At 38.0% G+C, this 12,278-nt stretch overlaps 1 protein-coding gene across 6 annotated transcripts in view; it reads right to left on the reverse strand.

Annotated features, from left to right (window-relative positions):
• The window catches only part of ralgapa1 (Ral GTPase activating protein catalytic subunit alpha 1), an 80,204-nt gene that overhangs the window by 35,750 nt on the left and 32,176 nt on the right, over nucleotides 1–12,278 (reverse strand). For all 6 annotated transcript variants that reach the window (XM_087780630.1, XM_087780628.1, XM_087780629.1 and 3 more), the window contains 10 exons: nucleotides 12,078–12,136; nucleotides 10,849–10,957; nucleotides 7,529–7,639; nucleotides 7,396–7,464; nucleotides 7,192–7,329; nucleotides 6,944–7,127; nucleotides 5,197–5,315; nucleotides 4,995–5,114; nucleotides 1,768–2,478; nucleotides 1,579–1,703 (listed from right to left, as the gene is read on the reverse strand). In XM_087780630.1, the coding sequence (XP_087636756.1) occupies nucleotides 1,579–1,703; nucleotides 1,768–2,478; nucleotides 4,995–5,114; nucleotides 5,197–5,315; nucleotides 6,944–7,127; nucleotides 7,192–7,329; nucleotides 7,396–7,464; nucleotides 7,529–7,639; nucleotides 10,849–10,957; nucleotides 12,078–12,136 (1,745 nt within the window). The remainder of the gene's footprint in view (nucleotides 1–1,578; nucleotides 1,704–1,767; nucleotides 2,479–4,994; nucleotides 5,115–5,196; nucleotides 5,316–6,943; nucleotides 7,128–7,191; nucleotides 7,330–7,395; nucleotides 7,465–7,528; nucleotides 7,640–10,848; nucleotides 10,958–12,077; nucleotides 12,137–12,278) is intronic.

The following is a 12,278-nucleotide window of genomic DNA, read 5'->3' on the forward strand; positions in this document are numbered from 1 at the left end:
TTGCGTGTGTGTGTGTGTACCTTCAGGGATCAATATGTACTTGATTTCGTTCATGCTTTAAGGACAGGGGTGTCAAACTCAATCTCACAAGGGAAGAAAAATAATATATATAGAAAATGTATGTTTACCAAACTTTCTGAGGCAGTAAGTTGAGTCTGATAAGATATTTAGCTCACAATAGGATAAAATATAATTAGCTGATGATACGAAACGATATATTTAGTACACGATAAAATACTTTTAGCTCACAATACAATATGTTTAGCTTAAAATACAATTTATTTAGCTTACGTTTAGCTTACAATACAATTGATTTAGCTTACGATACAATTGATTTATCTTACGTTTAGCTTATGATACAATTGATTTAGCTTACGATACAATTGATTTAGCTGACTATTCCCCGAAGGAGACCTCCTGAGGGATCAATAAAGTTTTTACCTTACCTTACCTATTCAATATGTTTAGCTTACGATACAATTTATTTAGCTGACTATTCAATATGTTTAGCTCACGATACAATTTATTTAGCTTACGATACAATATGTTTAGCTTACGATACAATTTATTTATCTTACGTTTAGCTTACGATACAATTTATTTATCTTACGTTTAGCTTACGATACAATTGATTTAGCTGACTATTCAATATGTTTAGCTCACGATACAATTTATTTAGCTTACGATACAATATGTTTAGCTTACGATACAATTAATTTAGTTTACGATACAGTGAATTTAGTTTACGATACAGTGTTTGACTTACGATACAATTTGTTTAGCTTATGATACAATTTGTTTACCTTACGATACAACTGATTTAGCTTACGATACAATTTCTTTAGCTTACAATACAATATATTTAGTTTACAATACAGTGCTTAACTTACGATACAATTAGTTTACCTTACGATACAATTTATTTAGCTCACGATACAATATGTTTAGCTAACGATACAATTGATTTAGCTTAAGATACAATTTCATTAGCTTACGATACAATTTCATTAGCTTACGATACAATATATTTAGATTACGATACAATTAATTTCGCTGACGATACAATATGTTTAGCTCACGATAAAATACATTTAGTTTGTGATACGATACGATATATTTAGCCTGTGATACGATAAATTTACCTCACAATACAATTTATTCAGCATACGATACGATATATTCAGCAAACAATTCTAGACACTTAAAACTTAAACTTCCTTTTTTTATGAAGGTTTTAGGGGACACTGCATTTTTGTGACATCTTCTGATTGTTCCCTTTTGGAATATTTAAGAATAAATATAACTGGAAGCCAAAATATGTTCAAACATCAGCTTTAAAGGCAGCTGTATCCCCTCGTCCTCAGTCCTCCCCCGGGATCTCGCCCTTAGTGGCCATCTAGTGGCCGAAAGTGTTATTGCGACAGCAACTAAAGCCGTTATCATTTGCATGTTAATTGTCAATAGAATATTGAATTATAATAGAATTACTACTGTTGGACCGAAGGTTCTTTTGCTGCGTTGGCTTGTCAAGCCGCAGCTTTAAAGCTGACAACTTCAATCCAACAAGTACTTGCTCACCTCTTTTCCCAGGAGTTGAGCCCCAGGATGTTGATCAGGAGTCTGCAGTAGTAGAAGGCCGACTGAGGCGTCTGGCTGTCGGGTTCGGTCTGTCTCACGGCTCTCATGTTCAGCACCTCCCCTCGCTGGGACAACACACGTTAAAAACGCGTAATAATAACTTGTGATACTTCGAGACCAAACCTGTACCTGGATGATAAACTCCCTCTCGGCGGCGCTCTGCTTCAAAATGGCGTTGATGACGTCGTTCTCCTGCTTCTCGGTGACGCAGGCGGGCGGCGGCGCCGGGATGTTGAGCGGCGTCCCGGCCCTCTGGAGACACTCGGGACTGGAGTAGCCCACGAACTGTAGCATCTCGTCCAGGGCGTCGTCGTCGCCGCCGTCCCTCAGGGCGTCCCACTCTGGCACCGCCTCGCGACACACTCGCTTCGTCGACGGCGGCGCCGAGAAATCCGCCTCCTTGACGTCGTCGTCCTCCACGTCCATCGTCTCCCCGTCCACCTGGTCGTCGTCCTCTAGCTCCGCCTCCTGCCGCGCACCTGTCCTGTCCTCCGTCGTCTCTCCGTCCACCGCTTCCTCGTCTCCCTCGGGGTCTGGCCTTTCACACTCCATCGCAGTCTCTCGCTCATCCAACTCCTCGCCGCCGTCGTCGTCGTCGTCTCCGGCGCCGTTTTCCCTGCCCGCCGGAGGGGTGTGCAGCCGGAGCGTGTGCGGCGAACGCGTCGCTGCCAGGAGCGTGTGCGGGGGGCTGCTCGGGGGGGAAGCTGGCGGCCCGAAGAGGACGGCAGAATCCCAGGAATGCTTTCCAGAAACATCTCGGATGATGACTCGGACACAGGTCGGCGCCGAAGACAATCCGGCCGTCATTCCACCTCCCGGTACGCCAGACTCGGATCGTATCTGGGGGGGGGGGGGGGGGATAGAAGGCATGTTTAAAAGTGGCCCCGGTGTGGCTCCTTCTAAGGGGGTTGTAATCAAGAGCAGATCCTTGTCATAAAATACTATTTTCTGCAGGTCTCGCAATTCTTTACGGACAAATGATCTTAATCTTGGTGGATTTTGTTTGTTTTTTTGTTTGCTAGTTTTTAAAATCAGATCAGCGGCGGTGAGAGGCCATACAAGTGAATAAGAAATCTACCAAAAGAGCTTCATAATCCAGTTTGAACTACTTACAAACACAGAAGTCTCCCAAGCCCACACTAGTCAAATGCAACCCTTTGATTGTATTTAACCCTTATGTTATCTCGGGGTCAATTAGTAATCATTAGTTTTTAATATCATTTCCTCTTTTAAAATGATCAGAAAAATGTATTTTTTTTAACCAATTCTAATTGGTCAATAAGACGGGTGTGGCTCCTTCTAAGGGGGTTGTAATCAACAGCAGATCCTTGTCATAAAATACTCTTTTCTGCAGGTCTCGCAATTCTTTACGGACAAATGATCTTAATTTTGGTGGATTTTGTTTGTTTTTTTGTTGGCGAATGATCAGCGGCGGTGAGAGGCCATACAAGTGAATAAGAAATCAACCAAAAGAGCTTCATAATCCAGTTTGAACTACTTTCAAACACAGAAGTCTCCCAAGCCCACACTAGTCAAATGCAACCCTCTGATTGTATTTAACCCTTATGTTATCTCGGGGTCAATTAGTAATCATTTGTTTTTAATATCATTTCCTCTTTTAAAATGATCAGAAAAATGTATTTTTTAACCAATTCTAATTGGTCAATAAGACGGGTGTGGCTCCTTCTAAGGGGGTTGTAATCAACAGCAGATCCTTGTCATAAAATACTCTTTTCTGCAGGTCTCGCAATTCTTTACGGACAAATGATCTTAATTTTGGTGGATTTTGTTTGTTTTTTTGTTGGCGAATGATCAGCGGCGGTGAGAGGCCATACAAGTGAATAAGAAAACAACTAAAAGAGCTTCATAATCCAGTTTGAACTACTTACAAACACAGAAGTCTCCCAAACCCACACTAGTCAAATGCAACCCTTTGATTGTATTTAACTCTTATGTTATCTCAGGGTCAATTAGTAATCATTTGTTTTTAATATCATTTCCTCTTTTAAAATGATCAGAAAAATGTATTTTTTAACCAATTCTAATTGGTCAATAAGACGGGTGTGGCTCCTTCTAAGGGGGTTGTAATCAACAGCAGATCCTTATCATAAAATACTCTTTTCTGCAGGTCTCGCAATTCTTTACGGACAAATGATCTTAATTTTGGTGGATTTTGTTTTTTTTTTTGTTGGCGACTGATCAGCGGCGGTGAGAGGCCATACAAGTGAATAAGAAATCAACCAAAAAGAGCTTCGTAATCCAGTTTGAACTACTTACAAACACAGAAGTCTCCCAAGCCCACACTAGTCAAATGCAACCCTTTGATTGTATTTAACTCTTATGTTATCTCAGGGTCAATTAGTAATAATTTGTTTTTAATATCATTTCCTCTTTTAAAATCATCAGAAAAATGTATTTTTTAACCAATTCTAATTGGTCAATAAGACGGGTGTGGCTCCTTCTAAGGGGGTTGTAATCAACAGCAGATCCTTGTCATAAAATACTCTTTTCTGCAGGTCTCGCAATTCTTTACGGACAAATGATCTTAATTTTGGTGGATTTTGTTTGTTTTTTTGTTGGCGAATGATCAGCGGCGGTGAGAGGCCATACAAGTGAATAAGAAATCAACCAAAAGAGCTTCATAATCCAGTTTGAACTACTTACAAACACAGAAGTCTCTCAAGCCCACACTAGTCAAATGCAACCCTTTGATTGTATTTAACTCTTATGTTATCTCAGGGTCAATTAGTAATAATTTGTTTTTAATATCATTTCCTCTTTTAAAATCATCAGAAAAATGTATTTTTTTTTAACAATTCTAATTGGTCAATAAGACGGGTATGAATCAAAAAATAAAATAAAAGCACAATTTCTTTTTGAGTTTCAGTGTACACACACACACACAAAACATTAATGTCGATCTGACCGGACAAAAATGAATGTATCACGTTTAAAAATGATTAAAAAAAAGCAAGACACAAACCGAAACATTTCCGCTTTTCACATACAAGGACAGTGATTCACAACTTGGTTTCGGGGGCCCCGATACAGGTCCCTGGGGGCGTATTTATTTTGCAGTTATTACACGTCAAGGCGCTTTTCTCGGTCCCGTTTACCCAAAACGAAAGTGAGTAAAAACACAAACTTCACACGGGAACATCTTGATCGGAACTTCTGCTGATTCAGCATATTTTTCCTTGTACTGTAAATGCGGTTTCAATCTTAGGTCAGGTCTGAGAACATAACGGCGACATTGAACTGGTCCGAGGTTCATAAACAATTGTGGTTAATAAGATGTTAATGATTAAAGTGAGATACATTTTTACTTCTCAACTTCTCTCTTGAGCGATCGTTACCTGAAGCATGGAGAGAAGCGTGGAGCCGTTCAGAACCAGGAACTGAAGGTTCGGCGAGTGGAAGAGTTCCGGTCCGAGGTCGGCGCTCTCACAGAACGGGTTGTCTAGATTCTCGCACACCTTGAAAAAAAACAAACCGTTTGGATCACTTCTAACACGACCTTTAAAATAGATTTTAAGGCGTTAGTTTTTAAAGTCACACCTGGCTGGAGAGAGTAGCAGGTCCACCGGACATCGGGTAATGTCCGAGGTGGTTGACCAGGTGGGTGATCACCGTCCGGGCCGCAATCGACACCAGACCCTGCTGGATACGGCTACGAACTGAAACAGGAAGGAACAAACATTTGACTTTAAGATTTAAATCCCTATATTTATTTAACTTGATCCAAATCCCTCTTATATAAATCACTTTTATTTATGTGTACTTGTGTTTTTTGATGTGTTTTTACTCAACATACTTCTAAAGCAGGGGTGGGCAATTAAAATTCTGTGAATGTTGTAGGGGCCGTCAAGCAAAAAGAAAGACGAAAAATCCCTAAAAAAAAAAAAACATCCGTCATTAGGCCGTGACATTTATTAAGCTAAATAAGATGCAATTTTATTCTTGTATAGATTCCTTTTTTCAAAACATTTCTTCAATTAACTTAAGGGAGGGAGGGATTAATATATACTCGAAAAATAACACACAAAAAGGAGGCAAGTGTTGTGTGAAAATGTAAATTAATAATAAATGCATTAGAACCATTAATACATGATCATACTTTGACATTACGAGGGCCGCATAAATGCAGTCAAAGGGCCGCATGTGGCCCCCGGGCCGCACTTTGCCCAGGTTTGTTCTAAAGGATGTACAGAAACTTCAAATAAGATACGACTCCAACAGTGAAACCAAATATAGTCTAGATTCTGTTTCCAGACGTGAAACAAAGTTGAGGAATTCCTGGTAGGACCGAGAGCCGCCGTACATCCAGCCTTCGCACAGTCATGCTGGGAGGAAGCCGATGCCATCACATGAACTGTGCTGCCGGGAGATCTTCACTGATCAACATCATTACACGGACGCCGAGACACACACGTCCGATGAGCGCCTCCTTATTGACAAGTACTGTGTGAAGACCTGAGATATGTATTGACTGGACATTCTCTCTGTGATTTAAAGTGTCTGGCGACACGTTGAAGCGTGTTCGAGGTTCATTGGACCGTGAAGAGATTTTTAGATGCAAGCGACCGAACAAACACTTGTATTTCTCATTTGATGTTGAAACATTAGTTACAAGGTTTTTCCACTTTTATTACAACATTTATTAATGAATGTTCATTTAGTTTATTTTAATTATAGGGCTGTGAAATTGTCAAAACAACATTGTAAATTAAACTTTACTATGTACTAATAGCTTTGATAGATTTTTTATTGATATTTCAACATTATAAAATAACTCTAAGATGCCACAAATAAATGGTTTATTCACAATTACAAAATTTTACTCCTGAATATTTATTTAATATTTATTAGTTTTGAATGCAAATCCATTAATGCAATCCAGTCCATGTGTTTTACCTGGTGTGGTAGGACTGAGCAGTTTTTTATCGTTCTGCATATGAGAGCGACTTACTTAAATTAAATACGTAAAATAAAAGTAACATGGGTCAAGAAGCCTTCAAAGTCGATATAAAATTACTTTTCAACTCATTTTCTGTCTCGTTTTCATTTTAAATGTTGTTTAAAATCGATGTTTATTTGTTGGTATCTATATCCTGGTTCCTTATACAATTTTAAACAATTTCCCGAAGGAGACCTCCTGAGGGATCAATAAAGTTTTACCTTACCTTACCTTATCTTATGAAATGGCATCTTTATAAGTCACAAAATCAACATGAACATGGATCTCCTTGATCAACGGGCAACGTAGAAGACGAGGCAGGATTTTAAAAACGTTTGCAGCGACTACCTTCTGTGACCGGCTGCAGCTTGTGCGAGCGTTCAGACTCCGGGCTGTGAAGAGGTTCCGGTTCTCTGAGGCTCTCCAGGGGCAGAAACGGGTCGTAGTCGGCGCTGAAGAGGTCCGACATCTTCATGGGGAAGTACTTGGAGCTGTTGAAGGACTGGGCTCCGTACACGCATCCGTGCAACACCTGGGAAGTGGAGGAAACATTTTTGGCTTCTTCAAAAGCAGTATTTGAGGAAGAAAAAACCTACTTTGTAGATGCAGCTGAGCAGCGTCTTGGTGGGATGCTCCGTCTCCGGAGGGCTCCGGGATTGAACCGGTTGAAGAAGAGTCTCGGGAGGAAGAGCCATCACCCAGTCCAGAAGACACAGCAGGAGAGAGACGACCAGCTGAAAAGTTTCCAGAAAATCAAAAATTAGCCAAAAAGAGAGATTTATAATCTGTTTGACTTTTACCCTTTTGTCCAGTTCATGAGGCGAAGACTCGGTTGTAGGCAGCAGGTATGTGATGGTAGCGATCAAAATCTGATGTTTTTTTAACGAATACATGTCAGAAAACAATTGATTTGACAAGAGAGTACAGTCTTACCTCCACTATTTTCTTGGGAGTGTCTGAAGGGAATTTCTGAAGATGATCCACGTGACTGATGAGTAAGTGAAGGATGTCTGAAGCCACAAGAGCCACGTTTTTGTTTGGATACTGGAAAAACAACATTCATATCATTAATAATTCAGCAATGAATAGTTTCCTAAAACATACTTTTGTTTCTGACTTCTTTAAACAGTTAGAAGTTCCTTTTAAGACCATTTCTTGTCTTAAATAAATTCCCTACAGGCAAGTACTAGAAAGGAAAAATTGTAGTAAGAAAAAAGCATTCATGAAAATATACCGTTTTATTTATAATACAGTTTTTGTGAATTTTTAATTTAGTTTTTCAAAGACTGAGCACTCACATCAACACTAACTATTTTATATTGTTATTATTATCATTATTCTGAGTTACGGTCCATGTAAGATACATCAGAATAATTCAATAGTTTAATATATCAACCTTATTCAAAGTTTAATATATCAACTTTATTCAAAACCCAGGATCTCTTATTATGTACTCCAATTATATTACGCAACATATCTATGTATGCATCTATCTATCTATCTATCTATCTATCTACGTATCTATCTACGCATCTATCTATCTACGCATCTATCTATGTATCTATCTATGTATCTATCTATGCATCTATCTATCTACGCATCTACCTATGTATCTACGTATCTATCTATCTACGTATCTATCCATGTAGCTATCTATGTATCTATCTATGTAGCTATGTGTCTATCTATGTATCTATCCATCTATCTACGTATCTATCTACGTAGCTATCTATGTATCTATCTATGCATCTATCTATCTACGTATCTACCTATGTAGCTATGTATCTATCCGTCTGTCTATCTATGTATCTATCTGTCTGTCTATCTATGTAGCTATGTATCTATCTATTTATGCATCTATCTATGCATCTATTTTTCATGCATCTATCTATGTATCTATCTGTCTGTCTATCTATGTATCTATCTGTCTGTCTATCTATGTAGCTATGTATCTATCTATTTATGCATCTATCTATTTATGCATCTATCTATGTATCTATTTTTCATGCATCTATCTATGTATCTATCTATCTATGCATCTATCAATTTATGTATGTATCTATCTATGTAGCTATGTATCTATCTATGTATCTATCTATTTATGCATCTATCTATCTATGTATCCATCTATCTATGTATCCATCTATCTATGTATCCATCTATCTATGTATCCATCTATCTACGTATCTATCTATCTATCTATCTATCTATCTATCTATCTATCTATCCATCTACGCATCTAGCTACGCATCTAGCTATGCATCCATCTACGCATCTATCTATGCATCTATTTATGCATCCATCTATGTATCTATCTATTTATGCATCTATCTATCCATGTATGTATCTATCTACGCATCTATCTACTGTATGTAGCTATGTATCTATTTATGCATCTATCCATCTATTTATCTATGTATCTATCTATCTACGTATCCATCCATCCATCCATGTAGCTATGTATCTATCCATCTACGTATCCATCCATCCATCCATCTATGTAGCTATGTATCTATCTATGCATCCATCTATCTATGTAGCTATCCATCCAATCCATCCATCTATCTATGTAGCTATCCATCCATCCATCTATCTATATAGCTATGTACAGTATCTATCTATGCATCTACCTATGTATGTAGCTATCCATCTATCCATCTATCTACGTATCTATGTATGTAGCTATCCATCTATCTATCTATCTATCTACGCATCTATCTATGTAGCTATCCATCTATCTATCTATCTAACTATCTATGTTAATTTTTTACTCAATAAATGTGTTTATTTTCATTAACTTCATTCATTATGTAGTCAGTTTGTAGGTACGGTAAACATACAGTAGATTAGTCTGTAGTTTGATTCATTAATGTTACATAAAACCATTGACTTTACTGCAGCCATGGAGGCAAAAGGCTTAAAACAAGATTATAAGCTTCAAAGCAAAAACATGCTTCTAGACAAAAGACTGGTGCAGATCGAGAAGGTACTCGGGGAGAACGTGGCATGTGACGATTCCCTAAAGCGCTGCTGGTATGATGGACTCGAGCATCGACCAGATGTGTGCGTTTGTGTGTGTGTGATAGCTACACAGCTAGCAGCATTCCCTCTGGATTTGACTCCCATTTGAAGAGGGACCAAACATATTGACAGTGTCCCGGGTTTTTTTTTCGCTCCCAGGAGTGACTGAATGCAAGTGTGTCTTTGTGGGACGTTGGCTGCCGATAGACAAGCTGGAGGATTCCAAGGTGCAGAAGGTATGCTAGTGTATGTGAGCGTGTATGTGTGTGTGTCCGTCCAGGGCCACTTGGCTTGTGATGAGACGGTGGATTTTGGACAGCGACATTGAGATCCACAAGCCTCCCAGTCTTGTGGCTAGAATTGGACCAACTGAGGCAATTTTTCTCCGACGGTGAAGCTTATTTTCAACAATGTTTCTCAACATACTTTGGCACCGTTTGGGCCCAACATGTAAAAACACCTTGTCTCCCCAGATAAACACATATCAACCCTGTGTAAATAAAATACCTTCTCCAAGCATTTCTTAAGATCCTTCTTATTATTCATCATCTTACAAATTTATTTGAACTTGAATAGAGCTTACTGGGACGCACTTATTATCGCAACCACCTTACTTATGGTGCCAGCAAAACAGGGAACTCCCATGATTCTTTTCAACAAGCAAAAATCACAATATTAAAATGTTTTACCAGATGTCGATACTCAGGAAAAATATTTGATACTCGATAGCAGGAGGATTAAGAAAAAGATCCACAAATATAAAAATAAATAGTTCCATTAACAAGAAAAATAACTTCTGACAATTCACAAAAACACACGTTAAATATTTATAGTAAAAAACGGTTGCGCAAGAAGAAACTGCAACTACGATAACAAGTTTAGATACTTTTGAAAATAAGTGTTGTATCCAAATACGACATCTTATTATAAATACTTATTTGAGTTTCTATACTTGAGACACTCTGATTGGTCGCTATAATTCTATATTGTCTTTTGCCATGTCAAACGTGGCTGTGGTTGGCTGGGCGGCAAAGCATTATGGGGGATAGCACATCGTATGCAATTAAACATTATGTTACTACGATTATTCTTATCATTTCTTTTATGAAATTGCACTGTCCCCTTTTAAATAAACTAATTCTAAATTCTACATAAAATATTGTGTTTAATGCAGGAGCGTTTCAGAACGTAACCTCACACAGTGAAATGAAAGTGAAGAGCGAGATACTGACCTTCAGAGTGACGCAGATGACATTGAGAGCAACTTTTATTTGCGGGTGTTGAGTTCCGTGAGCCAACTCTTCACACAGCCAAATACCAAGACTGCACAAAGCCACACACCTACACAAAATAAACAAACTGCTTCAGAGAACAAACAAATTTTAATCATAACAATTATATACTTTTTATACTTTAATCTGTTCATTTTTCAAATCTCAATCACAACATAGAGACACATTAATGCACATGTTTTTTTGTTTAATCTGGTTAGGGACTTAATTAAAACTTTCCCTTTTTTGAAACAACTTTTCTGTTGTTTCCATTATCAAATATTTTAAATACAATACTTTCTTGTTTTATTTACTTTCTTTTAAGTCCTTAAAATGTCTTCTTATTCAGTTTTGGCCTTTTAACCCTTGTGTCATCGCAGGGTCAAGGTGACCTTAAGGCCCCGAAACAAATGTGTTTGTGGTATCCCTTGTGTTGTCTCTGGGTCAAGGAGAACGACCTCCACAACTGCATATGCATTTATGGAAGCCAGGGAGGTCGTTCACCTTCACTGAGAAGCAACACAAGGGATACAGCAAACACATTTGTTGTCAGGCCTTCAGGTGGCCCTTGACCTTAAGTATTTTCTCTGAAGCAACATTAGCCTGTGACTCTTGACACATGAAGAGACTTGTTTTATTAAAAAATAGACCAGTAAAGTAGTGAAAATGAGTGAAACACAAACTTTTTATGGATCATTTTTTACCAGGTCTATGGGTCAAAGAAGTACGGGGACCCCTACACTAGAGCACATTTCGTTGAAAGGTGGATTTTAAAAGAAAAAAGATCTACCTTTAAGGATTCACTATTGGGTTTTTGAAATCGTTGTTTTGAAATCGTATGCTTAATTTCTTCTCATTTTTAAAAAAGCTAGCAGCACAATTTGTAATAAATGAAAACAGATTTACAATATAATTGGGATCAAAGGATTTTTTAAGTGCCATTTTTCTTTTCAATTTGTCTGAATTAAAATCAATTTCCTGCTTTTGTTTAATAGATGTTATAAGTCTATTAACATTGTTTCAGTTTATCATGATGTAAGACTCTGTGTCCTGAGGGGGGGGGTTTAATTTAGATAAAATAAAGATCCTGAATGGCTCTTAAGACGATGACAGTTTCAGACCTTTGCTCTAAAATAAGGACAGAAAATGTATCGTATCAATCTAAAATTCATTAACCAACAGAAAATTACCTTGCGGGAGCCGAAGGTTCCTCTCTGGCAGAAGTCAGGATTGTTTTTATAATGTGTTCCTGTAGTTAAAAATAAAAGAGATGAGCCTTAAAAACAAAATACTTCAAATTAAACAGCACTTGAGAGAAACATAATAAAAAAAAGAGAGAATAATAAAGCAAAATAACTAGACTGCATCTAATCTAATACACACCTAGACTG

The sequence above is a fragment of the Callionymus lyra genome, chromosome 18, assembly GCF_982586985.1.
Source record: "Callionymus lyra chromosome 18, fCalLyr1.hap1.1, whole genome shotgun sequence".
Lineage (NCBI taxonomy): Eukaryota > Metazoa > Chordata > Actinopteri > Syngnathiformes > Callionymidae > Callionymus > Callionymus lyra.